The sequence below is a fragment of the Homalodisca vitripennis genome, chromosome 1, assembly GCF_021130785.1.
Source record: "Homalodisca vitripennis isolate AUS2020 chromosome 1, UT_GWSS_2.1, whole genome shotgun sequence".
Classification (NCBI taxonomy): domain Eukaryota; kingdom Metazoa; phylum Arthropoda; class Insecta; order Hemiptera; family Cicadellidae; genus Homalodisca; species Homalodisca vitripennis.
Window position 1 is genome coordinate 46,042,165 of NC_060207.1, and position 20,015 is coordinate 46,062,179.

General features: G+C 31.7%; 1 protein-coding gene across 2 annotated transcripts in view; it reads left to right on the forward strand.

The window, feature by feature from the left end:
* Positions 1–18,519, forward strand: part of LOC124360627 (inactive tyrosine-protein kinase transmembrane receptor ROR1-like) — a 147,740-nt gene extending 129,221 nt beyond the window's left edge. For both annotated transcript variants that reach the window (XM_046814397.1, XM_046814406.1), the window contains 8 exons: positions 3,718–3,895; positions 4,309–4,539; positions 5,013–5,152; positions 7,480–7,636; positions 8,476–8,808; positions 11,721–11,856; positions 12,305–12,437; positions 13,509–18,519. In XM_046814397.1, the coding sequence (XP_046670353.1) occupies positions 3,718–3,895; positions 4,309–4,539; positions 5,013–5,152; positions 7,480–7,636; positions 8,476–8,808; positions 11,721–11,856; positions 12,305–12,437; positions 13,509–13,811 (1,611 nt within the window). In that variant the 3' untranslated portion in view covers positions 13,812–18,519. The remainder of the gene's footprint in view (positions 1–3,717; positions 3,896–4,308; positions 4,540–5,012; positions 5,153–7,479; positions 7,637–8,475; positions 8,809–11,720; positions 11,857–12,304; positions 12,438–13,508) is intronic.
* Positions 18,520–20,015: the final 1,496 nt, after the last annotated feature.

The window sequence follows — 20,015 nt, forward strand, 5'->3', positions numbered from 1 at the left end:
AAAACAGATACCAAGATAATAATAGGTATATTTGTACAAATATGCATTATAATTATGTGACAAAAATTTGAAGCTTCTATCTTGAACGGTTTCTGAGAAAAACCGGGCATAAGTGTGCGAAAATGAAATTTTCAGTAAACGCAGTTTAAAGTAAGTGATTATACTAGATTTAAAATTTTTTGTAACTTACCAGCATTAAAAACATTCCTGGTTCATAGTCCTTGAACTTATCTTTCTCTTCAATCTTCCTTTTAGCCATCCTCCTTTGTTTCCTTTTCCTCTTTTGTGAATCCTGAAACTTCTTTTCAGCTTCATACACTCTTTTTCTATCAATTTTATGAAGGCGCAGATTGCAATTTATCACTGTATTTTTAGTTTAAGAGCTTCTAAAACATCTAGTTTCCCTAAAGCACCTTTGTTTTAAAACTAATAACTGCATCATATACTCCTATTTTTAAGGTTGTCATACCTACAAATACAGTTTTTTTGGCAGGCGCTTCCATATAACTCCATTCAATGACTCGTTTGGATTTTGGGTACGACCTAAAGTGCATCGACTTTAGAAGAGTGTTGTTTGATAAGTCATTGAAGACAGGTTTGATGGCATTTAAAAACTACTTCAGGAAGAGAGTGCTTGTGGGAATATGGCTCTTTAGTTATTTTTGCTCGATTGAAACCGCACCATGAAAGTTCTCCTTCGGGGCATAAAGTATGCTTAGGGTTAGCATCTGTTGACATTTTATGGTAGAAAATTGCCCATATAGCCCTTTTTCATTTCAAGTAAGTCATCCCTGTTGTTTTTTATGGCATTACCATAGTAGGACTGAATGGTATCTATTTCAGGGCCAGTAAGCCTACCTTTTCCACCAAGTGGCTTTACCATCACTCAATGTTCCCGTTGTCTTACACAGCTTTCGAAGTCGCGACCCCATCCTTTTTGGAAAACATGTCCTATACACTCAGCCTTTTCTATATTTATATCTCCATAAGGCTTTGATTCATTGACAGCTGCATGGCCCTTAGAGTCACCGTCCCCTAAGTAAGTCAGATATCTTACACCTCTTGTCATCATGGATCGGTTGAATATTGCACGGGCACCGTCAACCTCCATGCCTCCACTAGTACCTTCATAGTTTCAGCTCACAGCAAAGCTCATGTTTTTCCTTCAAACACATCAGTTTTAGCTACCTTATCAGCCTTGGCAATATTTAGATAAGACATGAACATCAATGACCTTGCCTGTTTCAATTGAAGTACAGGTTACGACTCCATTCAATGACGTAAACCCTCTTTTTGTGCCAAGTCCCCGTCAACAGCTACACTTAGATCAGAGCTTTCTGTTTTTTTCCTTTTACCTCCTCTACAGCAGTTATCATACAGTTCCTCAGCAGCTTTCTTTACTGCTGGTGCAATTATATTACTAATACTTTAAAAACTTAGTAGGTGGTCCTGGAATGTCCATCAGAGTGCAAAACATAAGTGCGTCATCATAACCTTTTCCAATTGACCTAAATGCATATACAAGTTTAATGTTTATTTCATACTGACCTGATTCACTTTTGGGACTTGTCATAAAACTATTTTTTACAGTCACATCTGTCACAGTAAAATGAGAGCATTGAAGCACATCCCCATTCTTCTGTTCGGTACCTCTTTCAATGAAACACTTCCTTCACCAACAACTTTTACACAAAACAGAGGATTTCAAATTCTCATTTCAGGATAATCCAAATCAACTATTACATTGATGAAAGGGCTAGGCTTATCTTGAGGTATTTCCAGGTTCTATATTTAATTTTACAAAAGAAGCTGAGTGAGCAGAAGGCTCAGAATCACTTTGTACTGTGCTAGGCCCTAGGACTAGAACTAAGGTTAGGCTCACTTGTAGAAGCAGCCTTTCTGTTTGTAAACCGATTACCAGTAAACTTTCTCTTCTTAAATATCCTACTAGACCTCCCCATTGTAAATTCACTAAGTAATTTAAACAATAAAGATTGAAAAATACAATATGCTCACAAATACTAATCACCGAAACAAAACAAACTGTTGAGTCTAACTGTATTTGCAGAAAGCACAATAATTAAACAGCAGATGTCAAAATACTAACTCTGGCAATGTAGCCAACACACAAAACTAAATACACAACATAAGTTGAGTCTTTGTATGTATAAAAAGTCTACAAAACTTTGGTGTAAAGAATGAGCTGGTGAGTTTACCTTCACCAAGTAGCTCGTTAGGCCTAAGCGTGATAAGCTTAGTGTGACAAGATATTTTGTTTAATTTTTCTATAAGGGTTATAGTTGTCATAGAAAATGTGGGAGTGGTATCATTTTTTTTGTAACAAATCAAACTATAATAATTTGCAAAAAAATAAAAAACCTAAAAAAAAATCAAAATATTGAGTTCCATGTCCCCTTAAATAGCCAAACACTATTTGAAGGCGCTAAGTTTTTATGTATATTTGTTTTTTAAATAAATTTCTGGTTCAACTTAAAGCTTAGTGTTAGACCACTTTATAATAAGGAATATGTATGTGTACAATTGCTATAAACATATACTCTTGACAGATTTTATTGACAAGAAGGTAAACTCTACATTGGTGTTGGAAATATAATTCACTTGAACCAGAAATTCTCATACACGGGCAAAGCGTGTGAAGCCGCGTGAAACAGTTAGTAGTATAATATAAATAGAACATAAAGTAGCACACAATAATACAAAAAGAAAATTAACTATAGAAATGAGTGTGATATTTAATACAAATAAGTACTTTTGTAGTTTAATATTATTTTTGAACAAATAACTACTTTAATACTTAAATGTATTACTTTTACATAACTGCAAAATTTATTTAACGTGTACATAATGTACAGGTAACCTACAAACTGCCATTATCAATTAGACAAATAAATAAATTTGTAGTTTAAGAGTAATATTTATGTATTTATTAGTTAGTAATAATTACGCTAATACTTTAAATTTATCTGTAATTTCATTTAACTGAAAAGTAATGTAAATTGTAACGTGTAAGTACATAGCCTATACTTGCAACAAGAAACCTGGTCCTGCTCTTTGAAACTTGTTGTCTAAATCCAAGAAATCAGTTTTAAAAGGACAAAAATTTAGTATGACCAAAATAACAATTCAATCTAATGTGTTTACGGAGTGTGGTCCGGGGCAATGTCTGTGGAGAAGGGTAGTAACACAAGAACTGCCATTTTCCTCTTATGACCGCTATGTACTGCACACTTTAATTTCACAAAACTTTTGTGTGAAATAACATTATTTGTTGATTAACGGTGAATACACAACTGTTTTTAATTAACTAATTATGTCACAGTCACTCTAGACTTGTATGTAAGCGCCTCTTGATCAATATCTGATAAAGTTTGCTATTTGAAATCTGCTGATTACACACACAGAAAATTTCAACATATTGATTAGCATCTAACTTCACTATCTTAGTGCAACTGTGACATATCTCTGGTTGACATTATACTTATGATGATGGACAGCAAGACCAGCAAAATAATTTAAAACTTACTTAATACCAAATAATACAGTAACTGCAAAACATATACAAATTAACAGCAAAACATATACTTATTGATAAAAATAATATATGTAATAAATTAGTTTCTCAATTTACCATCTGTAGTGGTGTGATAGGTAGACTCAAATAGATCATATCACTCCATCATTGTGTATTTTTTCCAGGATTGTGATCTGTTGGAGAATGAGCTGTGCCAGTTGGAGTATGCACTAGCTAAGAAACATCCTCTGATTGGTCGCCAATTGGAGATGCCCGAGTGCACGAACTTGCCTGCCATCGGCTCTCCTGGCAGTGAAGATTGTCTGCAGCTGGGCATGCCACAACCTGAGCCGGTCAATAAAGGTATACAACGTTTTCATAACTACCCAGTAATGTATCAATAAAAATTGTAATATTACTAATATTTATCTAATTTCTGTGAAGTATACTGTAAACTGAATATTTAGAAAATATGATCTGTGTAGATAGAAATTATAGAGAAGATATTATTCTTGGAAGTTGAAACACAAATATTACACTTGGTCCAGTAATAACATGCTTGTATAACTGCAGTTTTTGAAACTATGTTTATATTAGCAATTAATTTCTATTACGCTGTAAGTATTACAGTAGAGAACAATTAAAAATATTCTTCCATGGTTTAAGAAATCCTTTCTTTCAAGCACATTTTAATTTATGGTTAGTTTGGTTATATATTTGTAAAATTCTATGTATTTTCTATATATATATTTGACTTACTTCATTCCTTGTAACAGACGAGAAGTGTTTCTGGGGTGTGGGTGAGAACTACCGGGGAGACCTGTCAGTAGCAATGTCGGGTCGGCCATGTATACAGTGGCGTCGGCAGATGTTCATCAAGACCAGCCAGCACACGTCACTGCTGGGTGGTCACAGCTATTGTCGCAATCCAGGTGGCATCGAGAGTCGGCCTTTCTGCTACACTGAGAAGGGTACCACACCAGAGTTCTGTGATATCCCCAACTGCTGTAAGTTTCCATCATTCCTCTAGTTTAACTCGTTTCTAGCTACGTGATTTTGTGTTCTTTAATGCCATTAATTTAAAAAAGAAATTGTATTTTTAATTGTAATTTTCATTAAGTAAGCAGGTAACAGGGATAATAATCTATTACACTTCTAAGTATGAAATTTGTATCATAATTATCATTATAAATATACTACAAATTATCTCCTTAACATGCTAGCTTCTAAAGTATCGACTGAAAACTTCCACTTCACGCCTTCTTACAGACTTGAAATTTATCATTTAATTTTTTTGTTCATTACTGTAGATGAATTGGAAATTTTGTTTAACTTCATGAAATCCTAAAATTCCTTATTATGTTGAGTACATTATTATTTTCTTTAAAGAATGGTCTGAATTTTGCTAAAGATACATCCTAAAGATAAAACACTACATCCATGGTGTGGTCTTTTAGAAGAAATAATTTGTTTAAATCAGTTCCAGATTGGCAGTTAACTCTGTGCCTTGTTGCTGGAAGCCTGTTGTTACTGTTGCTGTTACTGTTGCTGTACTGCTGTTGTCGGAAGAGGCAACAACAAATTTCCCGAAACCGTCTTGCCACAACCCCAGGAATTAAGGTAGGTGCCTCTGATGGAAATCATGTGATTGAAGCTCGCTCTCTAACATTCAATCTTGGGAGCAATTACTTGTATGTAGTTTCTGAACCACTGCCTATGGATGGGTGCACATATGACCATTTGCAAAGTACAGCATCACAAAGAGGAACCTCAACCTCTCTTAATATTGATAATATTAGAAACTGAGTACTTCACTGCACCTTCTGGAGCTAGAGGTTATAATGATTGATCAGATGTATATAGCTGTTTTCATTATGCTAAGAGTGACCTAATCTCCATTCAATAATTGTAACACTGCCTATCCTCATGGGAATGAAGGATATGTACAAAATACGGAAATAATAGAGGTTAGGCTACTGCCTAACCTCGTTATAAACGTGTTAAACCATTTGTTTTACAACCATTGTCGCTAATCCTAGCAACTTATCTGCTTTGGCCTTTGATTGTCCCACCATTATTTGTTATTTATTACACACATAACCTTGCACTTCAAGTAATAACAATGTTTTACTAATGTTAGAATGTGAATTTTAACTAAATTATTTTGTCGTGTTTTATTACATTGTACAAATTAAGAGTTTGCAAATTAAAGATCAAGAAACTTTACCATGAATAATGTATGTTCTGTTATCTGTATCCACTTCTCCCTTTGTGTGTATACCAGCAAGAAAATTAGAAGACAGTTGTTATATTCATTTGCAAATTAAAGATCAAGAAACTTTACCATGAATAATGTATGTTCTGTTATCTGTATCCACTTCTCCCTTTGTGTGTATACCAGCAAGAAAATTAGAAGACAGTTGTTATATTCATTTGCAAATTAAAGATCAAGAAACTTTACCATGAATAATGTATGTTCTGTTATCTGTATCCACTTCTCCCTTTGTGTGTATACCAGCAAGAAAATTAGAAGACAGTTGTTATATTCATTTGCAAATTAAAGATCAAGAAACTTTACCATGAATAATGTATGTTCTGTTATCTGTATCCACTTCTCCCTTTGTGTGTATACCAGCAAGAAAATTAGAAGACAGTTGTTATATTCATTTGCAAATTAAAGATCAAGAAACTTTACCATGAATAATGTATGTTCTGTTATCTGTATCCACTTCTCCCTTTGTGTGTATACCAGCAAGAAAATTAGAAGACAGTTGTTATATTCATTTGCAAAAATAAGTGTACAGTACTAAAACAGGTCTCTTGAGGTTAAAAAGATGGTGGCTGTTCAAAGTTTCAAAAATGAATGGTTATACCTCCAGATATTATGCATCGTAGAACAAAATAAATTGTCACAGAATTCTCAATTAATTATCAACAAAGGTTGTTCTTACAAGTTTTAACCAAACCAAGTCCACCTTTTCAGAAACCATTGGTATTTTTATAACTGTTTAACCTGTAGAGGATCAGCTTAATGCAGTTTCAACGGCCCATCACAGGCTTGTTCAAATAATCAATATTAGGGTTTTTTACCTTCTCTAGTGATGGTCTTAGTAGTATTTTGATTGTAAAATGTTCAAAGTAATTAAAATTGCCAAAGAAAATTAAAACGCTGCTTTTTGTGCTCAAATACAACACAGAGTAAGCGTAATAGAGAAGAAATCGCTTGTGAGTGCACTAAATGTGAAGTAGCACTTTACGTGTACCTATGTTTTGAAATTATCATGCTTTGCCAAAGTTCTAAAAAGAAACAAAAGTACAGTTTTAATGCGTAGAATTTGCAAATTATGCGTTATTTAGGTCTTTTATAATGTTTCAGTAGGTTTAAAATTAATACAACTGAAAAATTTTCTTTACTCCCTGGAGTCCATTAATGATAATATTGCTTACACTAGCAGATCCTAGGTAGGTTGTCGGTTATTGTCATCACTACTCCTTAACAGGTTACATGTTGTAAAGTTTCAAGGTGATGAACCTTTGAAAAACATTATTTTTACACACAAATCAATAAAATTTAATCACATTATTATTATATAAATTGGCATTCTAAAATGCTTATGCATCATCGGTTTGATTCTTAGCAGATGAAAACCACACATAAAATCTACTTGTCTTTCAACTGTGCCAGATGAAATATTTTATTTTGAGACATGTATGAAAAAACTGATACAAAAAATACTTAAATACAACTTTATTGATTGCGTTCAAATGGAATGACCCATGTTGTAAACCTATTTCATGTTTATAAAATGTTTTGTAAAGGAAAAAACATAACACATTTTCTCATGAAATTAAATAGGCCTAAACAAATTTGTTCCATTAGCTTATGTTGACACAAATTATACAGGTCTACATAAAAAGTTTAAATAATATTTTTGTTGGTATTTTAGGCCATGAAGAACTCTCCAAATAAGAAAGGGCTTGAAATGTCAGCACTCATACCAGGATCAAATGCCTCAAGTCTGAAGAGCGAAGCTCGACCCAGAGTTCGTGAATTCCATTTATCAAACATAAGATTCTTGCAAGAGTTAGGAGAGGGTGCTTTTGGTAAATATTTACAATAATCATCACTTGCATTAACAAGATTACTTGTTTTTGCCATTGTTTACCTGATTTAAATTTGTAAAACTTACGTTGGGTGGTTGTCTTAAACCACAGAAGCCAAAACTGTGTGTTACTGTGGTAGTTACTTAAATTAGTATTATTACATCCTTCTAGTATTCATCATTACTTTAGATTTTTCACTTCATTTCAAATTCTTTAGTATATTTTAGTTCAATCCAATAATTGTTAATAATTGTAATCAATATTAAGTATTAAGTATATTCAGTGTATATCAATTGCTTACATCCAATGGATAACTTACTAGCAATTGGAATAGATAGTTGAGTGATAGTTGACCAGACACAATTTGATTGTTAAAGTACAATATCTCTCTCGTCATATCCACTGCAATCACTGACTGGTAAACTCACATACAGTGGCAGCAACCTATTTAAGAGATATGTTGTTACATTTTAGAAAAAATGTAAGAAAATTTGTAATTAAAATTTTTAAATTATAACTTTTAATTAAATGTAAAAGGGAATTTGATACTTTAATTTGTCCTCAAAGGGTTCAATAGAATCACAATAGTCAATTGTTTCTTCTTAAAAATAATAATGAAATATTATGAATGACAGAATAAAATTTTAAGTGTCAAAGAATGAATATCAGTGATATATAAATACTGCAGAAACAATAATGATAATGGATTCTAAAATCACTTTGTTGGTATTTCAGGAGCTAAACTATTCCAATAAACAATAACTAATAGTTGTGTCATATTCAATTTAAGTCAATATCCATTGAAAGCATAAAATTGTGTGAATATTCTTCTTTTCCAGGAAAAGTGTACAAGGGGGAGATTTGTGGATTGGACAGTGGACCACTGTTGGTGGCCATCAAGACACTTAAGGAGAATGCCACAGCCAAGACTGCCCAGGACTTTAGGCGAGAGGTGGACCTGATGTCAGAACTACGACACCCTAACATCGTCTGTTTGTTGGGAGTCAGTCTGTCAGGGGAGCCCATGTGTATGCTGTTCGAGTTCATGACTCGTGGTGACCTGCACGAGTTTCTCATGTCTCATTCCAACCGCTGTGATGTTTCCAACTGTAGTGATGAGCCACCGCTGGACCAGCAGGACTTCATGTTCATTGCCATCCAGATCGCTGCAGGTCAGAAGGCTATACAGTGGTTTCAGATTTAACCATTCTTGGAGCTTAGTACTAGTACGATTGTGTTAACGTAGTAGTAATTATTTGAGTAACGTGTTAAGGAATTTCTTAAAAGAAATATGTAGTATGACAATTGTGATAAGTAATACATCATTTTTTCAGAAAAGAATAGAGAATAATATAGTACAAACTTTTACAACCAGCTTAATGTGGTGTCACGATATGCCAGATAACATGGGATTCATAATATGATTTATAATCAATTTTGTGAGTTTTTTATAGCAATTGCATACTGATGTTGTGGTTTGGTTTTTGAAGTCACTGTGTAACTATAAAAAAATTAGAATGCTGCAGTGGAACTCTTTTTTAAATTAACTAAACGTAAGATAAATCAAACATTTTTCCCCTTTGAAATTTTAAGGCCACCAGAAATTTTTATATTCTAGGTGTCACAATGTGAAATTCAACTGACCAACTTTTTTGAAACTGCAAGAACAGTAGTTATTTCAATTTGATTTTTTAAATCTTTACTGGTTTATGAAATAAAAAATAAAATCTAAAACCATGTGCAGATAGACAGTTGGTAAACTAAACATTTCTGACTCGTGTTTATTTAACATTTTTTGTTTGCTTTAATCCAGAGAACAAATACCCAACAGAAATATGTAGAATTTGCAAACATTGAAAATATTTATATAACCCAAAAAAGAAACTATTTTGGGTCAGAAACTATGCTGACAGTTAATGTAAAGCGTGAATAAATAATAAGTATTCTCTTTTTGACTACAACTTAATTAGACTAAAATGATGAGTTAAAAATAAATATCTTATAAACGGATGATTAAAATGGTGACCAGGTGATGAATTAACAGTTTTGCTCTGGTTGCCTACAGTAATAGTTTGAAGTTTGCAGACAACTATAGATTCACACCATTAGGTTTAAAGTAGAGTAGCAAAGAAGTTAGCAAATCTCAATATTAACCCTTTTAGGACCAACTAACGATATATCGTTAGTTTGTCTTTTAGGCTAAAAATACCAACTAACGATTTATCAGTAGTTTGGTTTTATGGGTATAAGAAAATAATTAATAACTTTGATTCAACCAAATTTTGACTCCACATCTATTGATAGTTTCTACATTCACAATCGTCTTTGAATTTAGTAAAATTTTAATCCACGGAGGAGTGGGAAATGATAAATTGCGCAGTTGGTAGCGCTAGCTCTCAGCCGCGACCAACACGCGATCGCCAGCGCCAGCTGACTGACACGGCCTGCCGAGTTTGTTTACGTTTTGTTCATTGTGTTTAGACGATTATCGTGCTTCAAAATGACTAAAAGACAAGATGAAGAGATCCAGAACTGCCTGTGTCAAATGTAATAAAGGCTTACATGGAGTGTGCCTCACCAAACATGTTTGTTAGACTTGTCAGCAGTTCTGTAACATTTCTTCTGTGTGCAAAATAATTTATTTTTAGTTTTTTAGTATGAGTAAGTTTTAGAATAGTTCTCATGAACTTTCAAACTTAATAAGACCATGAAATAACTGAGTTAGAGACAAAATATTGTTTCATCACTGCTTAATTGGCCTGTTCTCTGTCGTTTTTCTGCTTCTATCTATTTTCAAATTTTTACCATTATTATTATTTTTTCCTCGTATCTCAGCCATTTATTGAAGAAAAGTATTGAAATAAGTTGCAATCTCCTAAGCAATAACTTGTAAATACATGTATCTATATGTGTGGACTGTTCTATTTTTTTTAGATTACACAAAATTCCTGTAAACCAAAAAAAATTTTTTTTTTTTTTCAAAAAACTTTTTTTATTTATAGAACAAACCTTTTTTTGATTTGCAAAAAGTAAAACCTATTTTCTTATTGTTAGTCACTTCATGAAGAAAAAATTTTTGAAAAAATTATTGAAATATCTCCACTACTTTAGAATATACAATTTTTTCCCCAAACCCTTACACTTTTTAAAAATACAAGGCGGTCTTTTAGGGATAGGAAATTCTGTAAGCGTGCGGTCCTAAAAGGGTTAAATACACTGCTCCTGGCCAGAGATCAACAGTACAATACCAGTTTTCATGAATACTGTTAACATTATTGTATCTGTTGTTAATTTTGGGTAGTACCAGATGAGATGCAGCTGTGGGCAACCACCTTGAGTTTTACCCCATAAGAACAGTGTTAAGCCACAACAAATTTTATACTAATTGTTTGTCATAAAATTATAAGAGATATGATTATCTTGAAGAGACAACTTTTTAACTTTTATTATGTAGTTATCATTTAAGAATATAAAGAAGTTTGTGTGAAAACCACTTGACATTTTACATTCAGTAACTGTATTGTTACGAAATACTTTGTAAATGGATATCAGACATACATTGTGGCTTAGCTCATTATATAATAGTTACTCACACACATTTATATCTTTCACAGAATGAATCTATATATTATTGTACTGAATATTAAAAAGAACATGTGTTTATTCAGTAGATGTATTCTTATAGATATATAAAACTCTGGTATGTAGTAACATGTTTTTTATTTGTCATCTTGATGAACTCCTGAATAGGCCAATAGAAAGTAACAAATCAACACTGAATGTAAAAGCTATATCAACTTGTAGAGCATTACAGGGCATGACAGCTGAATGTATTAGCATGTCTTTGGTGGTAACCAGAATGGAAGCAATAACAGATGTATCTAGTGTCCGTCTCCATTACTTATAAATACTTTTCCAGATTACCTTTGATCTAAATATGATTAGTATTGTATGCCAGCTTCCACTTTTGACATTTGAATTGATCCCTGTATGTTTAGTTGTGAAATAAATTTCAAGCAGTGTATGTGAATAGTTATTTTCCTTAAGAATAATTATGATAGTAATTTTGTACATTGCTTTCCAGGGATGGAATACCTTTGTAGTCATCACTACGTTCATAGAGACTTAGCAGCTCGTAACTGCTTGGTTGGAGAGAATCTAGTCGTTAAAATCTCAGACTTTGGACTGTCCAGAGATGTCTATTCATCAGACTACTATAGGTAAATTACTGTACAAATATTTATGAATATTATCATTCAAGTATAGTTTTACTTTATTGTAACAGTTCAAGTACACTTATAAAGTAACCATTAAAATAGCTCAACAATATAGGTCACATTTTTAGATAATATCAACTGGTCTTCATCATATCACTCAATTAGTTGCCAAGATTTGATTGAAACCCATTCCATAGTTTTCTTAGTGTGTCAAAGCAAATAATTTTTACTGATCAGAAAAGATCACATTATTATAATCTTTACCTTCATTAAAACAGTCACATTGAGTTGGGAATGAACATTTGTAGATTTTATTTGAAAGTTTCCAAATATAAACCTTATTAACATTATGAATATGAATTGGCAGTTCTTACTTACATATTATACATTTTGGTTGTTTAATATATAAACTGTATGTCATCCGTAAATGTTGAAATATTTTGTGTTCCAGAGTGCAGTCAAAGTCACTGTTACCAGTGAGGTGGATGCCCCCAGAGTCAATCCTCTATGGCAAGTTCACCACAGAGTCTGATGTCTGGAGCTATGGTGTTGTTTTATGGGAAATCTATAGCTATGGTTTGCAGGTACTGTATTTGGCATATTTTTTGTGTGAGAGTCAATTTCCATGTGAACTGAACACTTTCATACTCCAAGTTAAGTTGAGTTGAATCGTAAACATGTTATAGATGACAGTTGTTAGGAAACCAGCAAGACTCAACAAAATGGAGCATTATTAAAGTTACACAATAAATCATGTATATTTCACCAGTAGGCATCTCCTTCAGCTGCTCTGGAAAGAGCTAGGAAAAATGTCAGCCTTTTAAATGATTTTGTTATTTGAAAAGGTTTTATTTAATTTTTTGCCAAATTTTAAAAGAGTAGTCCAAACTAGTGGACAAAACCCCAATAAGATATTTTTTTTATTTTGATGTAACTAAAATAATCATAATTATATGTAATTATGCCGTAGAAAACAATAAGTACATGGATTAAAATATAGCATATCATAATTAGATGTACATAAAATGTTCATTTAGTAGAGTTACAACAAAGGCTATCTGTTAGGTATTATATTTATTGACAGAAAAAGATTGGTTTCAAAAAGTACGTATTTACATGTTTCCAGAGTTGTTTTTAAATCAGTGCTTAGTAGTTGGCAAGTTTGGATACATTAAACGTTTGGCAAAGCGTCGTTAAAGTTTGGCAAGTGAAGGAGTACAAGAACTGGTTTTATATCTTATTGTGAACGCTATTTGAAAAGTCTCAACTCCGTATGACTATCATAGCTTTTAGCACCACCATTTAAGAAGGCATCTTGTTTTTGGTATAAAAATTAACAAAAGAATGTCCCAAAATTAATTGCAATATTCACTTTGGCCTGCAACTACAAATTTAAAATTTTGTAAATGACATAATTTGTGTCATCTTTTTTTATGGTGAAAGGCGTCATTCATTTAGTCGACAATTTTTTATGCTAAAGTGGAAACAAAGATTTCCTTCAAGCTTATAAAGTTTTCCTATAAATCTTTATCTAGGTTGAACTCTGGTTGCTAATTAAATGTGTAACAAATGCTGTGTGTAAGTCTTGGAATAAAAGCTTTTTTATGTATTTCTACAGATTTAGAACAGATACTCAGTTTGGACTTATTTTTCAGCCTTACTATGGATACAGTAACCAGGAAGTGATAGACATGATCCGGTGTCGCCAGCTGCTACCATGTCCTGAGGACTGTCCATCACGTATGTACTCGCTGATGATGGAGTGTTGGCATGAGGCACCGGTACGTCGTCCCCACTTCCCCGAGATACACGCCAGACTGCGCCAGTGGGCAGGGTCCACGCCTCCACAAGCCAGCAGTGACCGCACAAACTCCACACAACTGTCACGTCCCCCTGCCCCTCACCAGCTGGTTGTCAGGCTACCTCCACCCTACAACAAGACTGCCACCAACATCTAACCAACACGGCTGTGTCATAACGTAGCTATCTAAGTTCTCAAGTGACTGATTATTTTAATTATCGCACAACACGAGTCCGAGTGCTCACGAAGGTGCTTGGTTTCCTAGATTTTAAGAATAGTTTTTTGTATTCTCTATTTGTACAGAAATAACGTTTTAATTTATCTGATTCAAATGTGTTTGACCACTACTTTTTAATTTAATCAAGTATAATTTATTTCTTGTAATATATGGACAGAAGGATTAAAAAATATTCTAATAATATTTTTACTAAATCTTTTTAAATAGAACTAAAATATTGTAATGTTTTCTCTAATGGTTTATGTGAATTTCATAATTTTTAAACTTGTTTTATCTACAATGTATAAATTAGAACCATCACTTTAAAGTTTGAGTTTTTATTGATATTAAATTTATAGTTGTTTTAATTTATGTTCTAAGCAGACAAGCATCAGTGCAGCTGTATTTGTTTGATTATGTAACTCATTATTTGTCTCATTATCTTGTTGCATAGTCTCATTATCTTGTTGCATAATAATTTATATGCAGTAGATCTTGGTGTTTGTACCACAACTGAATAAATGTTTCCTGTTAACCTTGGATCTAGCCAATAACATTCACATAACTTTGCACAAAAAACTTTAACCACAACTTTCACATGAGAATAAATAGTTACGATTGTATAACAAAGTAGGAGTATGCAACACCATGTATTGTATAACAGACTTTGCTGTGGTTGCATGTAAAATTCCAAGTATATAGTTACATGTGTTACTATGTAACTTGTTAAAATGTTATATTATAATTGTTCTCAGTTAATTTTCAAATTTACTTATTCTGTAATTTTCTTGCTTTCATCATAGATAAACATAAGACCAATATATAAATGTTCACTAATGCTCAGCCAAATCGTATGGAGTGAAATGCATTATCATCAAACTAAGTGTTGCCTTCATAGAAATGAAGCTTCAAGCAAAATGTATAGGTCTAGAGATGGTTTTTTTTAGCTACCAGAGGAATTTTAATGTTTAATTGGTTATATTATTTTTATATAACAAATCATAAAAATCAGTAAAAAGTTTATTAAGTTACGTAAGAAATGGCAGCATGCTCCACATATTTTATGTGAGTCCTGAGAAAAGGAAGCGAGTTGTGCTATTGTGCAGGAATCTTTTTCTCTACAAGGGAATATGTTTTGAATCTTCTTTGTTGTTATTCACTCATCTGTCTGAATGGTTTTTATTGTAGCAAAACACTAGTGGATTTCTTTTTTAGTGGTAACAGTCAATAATAATTGTCATCATAGTTTCATTTTTTATTACTAGCAATATGGTTAGAACCAAATTATGAAGTGTGATACAAATAAAATTAATTCAGAATAACTTTCTCCAAATATTAAAATTTACTTATGTTGATAGTGCAGTATGAGTATAAGCAGAGAGTATTACAGGATATTGGACATTAGCAATTGTTATGTGTTACAAAAGGTACATATAACACAACGTTTTGAGGACTGGATTAGACTCCAAACAGCTTTTGGATAGATTAGAAATCCTTTCTATTCGTTTTGTTCTTTATTTTTTTATGTATTAATACCTCCCCTACCTGACGAAGAGGATAGATTCTAATCCTTGAAATGTTGTGTTATACCTTTTGTAACATATAATGATGGCAAATGTTCGATATCCTGTTATCATTTCAAACCTTCCATCGTCAATAACAAACGTTAAACAAAGAATCAGGGAGTAATTCATTTCTCATGATTCATGTTTTACAATTGGCATGCGTATTACATGGTACATGGTTATTGTCTCCAAACTCACATATAAAATGTTGAGAATATAAGTAGATAAATGGAAATAGTACACATTGTACAATAGATAAGCAAAAAGCACACTTGAAATCTAAGAACTTTGACTAAAGGGCACAAATATTTTTAAATTGTTTGACTCAAGGTCACCTCTTGGCCAATTGGGGTGTGTTCACATTGAATGGAAATATGTAGCAAACAGGTAGAAACAAATGGAGAATACATATTACTACTAATTACATCTTCGTCTTCCCAATGACAGCAAATGTCAAAGAAACTAATCTGTTGAGATTATGTATTCAAAACTATTTAAAACTTTACTTTGCTCTGGAGTTATCAAATTTCATCCTAAATGATTGTATGTGATGAGAAGACAATAGTGTTTGTGTCTGTACTGTAGTTATGTACGTGAAATAGCCATGTTTAAGGACCTAGCTAACTGATATTTAGCCACTCTGTGACGTGCTAATCGATTAGTGCAGTAGCACCACTCAGTTCCATTATAAAAGTTGTTGTATCTTTTGCTGAATATGTATTTCTCTCCATAGTCCAGCTAGTATACAGCTGCCATCTTCCAGTATTGGTTATCTAAGAAACAAAATAAGTATTGGATGATTACTGCATAACAAAATGATTACATTATACTATTACTTTATTCAATTTATATACATGATATACACAATGAATAGTACAAATAATATTTTTAAATAAGTCTAGCAAGAATTAATTGCTTAATTTACTGTATGTAAAAGACATCTTTGCTTTATCGTAATTAAATTTACAATGCATAAGAATATATTTAACATAATTATACATGTGAAGACATAATTTTACTTTTAGGTTGAGAATAGTTTATTTCTTTAGTAGAAAAACTCAAAATGGAGTAATGAAGTTATATATACATAATATAATTTATAATTATTAATGAAAATGCTTGATGTCAGGAACATCTAACTGAACCATTTATTTGGGTTATACCATAAGGCAACTTGAACTGCAGCTCTTGAAAGAAAAGGAATTACGTAATGAACTAAAACTTTTGTACTTAGATCAATGACACTGAGAAAGAGTGGATTATTCATAATTATGAAAAAGAAATGGCTCATTTACAGACCCTTATAAACCAGCCAAAATACTCAAATATTAGCAGTGTCAATCTCAACAAACCCTTAGTTAGAGACTCAGAATATTACATTTAAAATTTTACTATTTTACTTTGTGGTATATTTTATATATACACCAAACAAATTTTATTTATGCTCAATATGGAACTTAGACATACAAAAAGCACCAAACTTTAGTATTTTCAATATTTTTTATGAATATTCCTTTTAGTCATCAGAGGTTTTGACTTTTTTAATTCCTTATTATTATTAATAATTTAAAATAATACAGTCCATAAATATTGTATGTTTATCTTTTCGATCATTCTAAAAATCTGTGAACCATGAAATCACCACACTCATGCTGTGCCCTGTTGAATCTATTAGCTAATACGGTCATTATCCGTCCAATTGTTTTCATCACTATTAGAACTATCATAATATCATGAAAATAGTTACTTTCTTCATTCATAAAAATCTCTGCTGAAATTTGTGTCTTTCTGCCATTCTCTACGATAACTAATTGGACAAATGATAATTTCCTAATCATCACTTACAATCCGTAAACATAACATGTACATAAAACCGAGTTCACACAATAAGACAAATGTAGCAATGTAATCGAACGTGAAATGGGAATCAGGAGATTTTGTTCAATTACAGAGATTTCTTTTCTTAAACAGAGAAAACAAGCCAATGCACTCTATTAGACATAACGGAAACTTCATAAAGTGTTGTTATGATTCTCTACTAGCAAATGTGTTCAGGCGAACAAGTATAACCCACAAAGCAATATAGGAAATACTGTTTAAGGAAATAACAGATTTTAAAGAGCGATCGTCTTTACCACTGGTGGCACAAGGCATGCCCTTGCGTAACTGTTGGAATTACTAGTCAAAGGGTTTTAAAAAAGTTAAATGAAATATATTGTACATTTAGTACAATTGTTAACGATAAAGTATGAGTAATTTAGATGGTACTTACTAAAACTAAGTAAAGTTATTAAGGTTTTACAAGATCTTCAATAGTAAGCTATGCTATACAAAGTTTTACTCCTTTAAACAAGCATTTATTGCAACTTAATCAACCATCATAATAAACTACAAGTATTGTTTAGAATCTTTTGAAAGTGTTGAGTTTTAATTATTAATTGTTTGGTGTTTTTGTCCATAAATATATTTTAGTTTCTATGCACTATTATGTCATTATTTGTACATAGACTTTGTACATTTGTAAATATGTAAATGTGTTTTAGATATTTTTACTAGTAGTATATGTTTTCCTAATTATTTGCTTAACCAAAGTACTGTAATTATTTATATTATTTATTTTACACTGATGTTATAGATGTTTTTATATTACAGTGATAAATGTATAGTCACTTTTTTACTATGGCTATTTTTAAAGTACATATGTATATATTAATGTACATGTTGTAAAAGATTATGCACACGTTCCTTGATATAATGAGATGTGCGCGCATTGTGAAGATTTGTGTGAATTATTTGGTACCAATTGAATGTTGTATAATTAATTTCTTATTCAAAAAGGGATCAAAAAATTTGTTAAACCAAATAACTTAATAAATTTTATTGGAGATTGTAAAAACTATGTTAACTAAATGTTTGATCAAATATGAATGTATTTAATTTTTTGCAAGAGTCTATAGATTTGTACTTTTTTCATGCAACATTAATGAATCTTGACTAAATTAAACATTTCATTTCTTCAAACAAAATGTAGCAATTAAGATTGATAACTGAAAATTTTGTAATATATTTTTATCAATGTTCAACATGTCTTTTATTTCTATCCTTTATATCTTATAACATATGCATACACTCAGTAAAAAAAGTCTAATTCAAGTGGTTTTAAAACAGTTTCAGATGCTTATTATTATTTGACTGTAATCTATAAGCTAGTAAAATTAATCCTAAATGTTTAAGCAGTATAAACTACTCCATAAAATGTACATAATGTTAAAAAAAAGATATTTTTACTAGTATTTTGCCCCTTTGTCAATGTTGTTATGTCAGTTTTTTAACAAAGGAATTGTAGGTCTAATTTCTACAAGGAATGTAGTGCCTCAGGTATCCTAAGTAGTTTTAAAAATCACTTTTCTTGAAAGGAACAATGTGCCCAAAGGAAATTTGATAATTGTTGAAAGTTCTAACTTTTGACGTTACGAGCCTGTATCAGGGATCCCAGCTGCTGTCAGAGTGGATGGGTTGCCACAAACACCATGTGCTGTAGTAACATCATAACAGCAATGGCATCATAAAACAAATCTCCATCAAAATATTTTTAAAGCTGTACATTTTATAAAGTAAAATCTTCATTGCTTGTCAGAAACTCCTCCAGATTTTAAAATGGATGTTCCACAAACCACAGACAGGAAAAATTCCCATTGAGAACTTTGACATGAGAGGGTCATTATAGAATATGGCCCCACTCTACAATGGCTTTTTTATCAAGGTTAATCTACAAAAAACTAATAAGTGGAATCCTAACGTAAATGATTCAAATATTATGGTAACAAGGTTAGTAAATTAGAAAAAATAGTATGACATCATAATACTTTCTAAGTCGTGGCTATTAAAACTTTTTAAATTTGATTATCTTAAAAATCTGCAATTTAAAAAAATATTTACAACAATAAATGTTATTGTGCATTTTATTACAAATTTAATGACACAAAAATTATTTAAATCTAATAATAAATAACTGATTTAGAGCAGATTTATTATGACAAAACACGTCCACATTGAGGTTCTCACCGAATAGCAAATACAAAACAAATAAATGGTAGCTCCAGAATATCTTAAGCTTGTTTTTCGTTACAGTTTTTTTTTCTTTTTTGCCTGAAGGCCAGCTTTTGGAAAATCCCAAGAAACCTCAATGTAGACTTAATTTTTTGTTAACTTAGATTTGCAGGTTGTGTGATGGAACATAGCAGTTTTTTCCATTCCTGGTAATGCTGTCAAGCATTATTTTTATCTGCAAAATTATTAGCTTTGATTCTGAAGGTATATCATCTAATGAGTAAAATATGTAGCCACTCTTGAACTGCCACTTTTTTTCTAAGTATGTCATATTACAGCTGTGCCAAAACACTGATAATGAAAAGCTTGAATCTTAATTTTTGTTGTTATTTTATATTAGTTCATGTTTATATAAGTGTTAAATCAATAATTGTGGTTTTCTTTAAAAACTGTTCTGAATAAAAAAGAATAAATATATATTTATATACACACACATGGACAGACAAATAATGGTTTACAAACTCTTCTT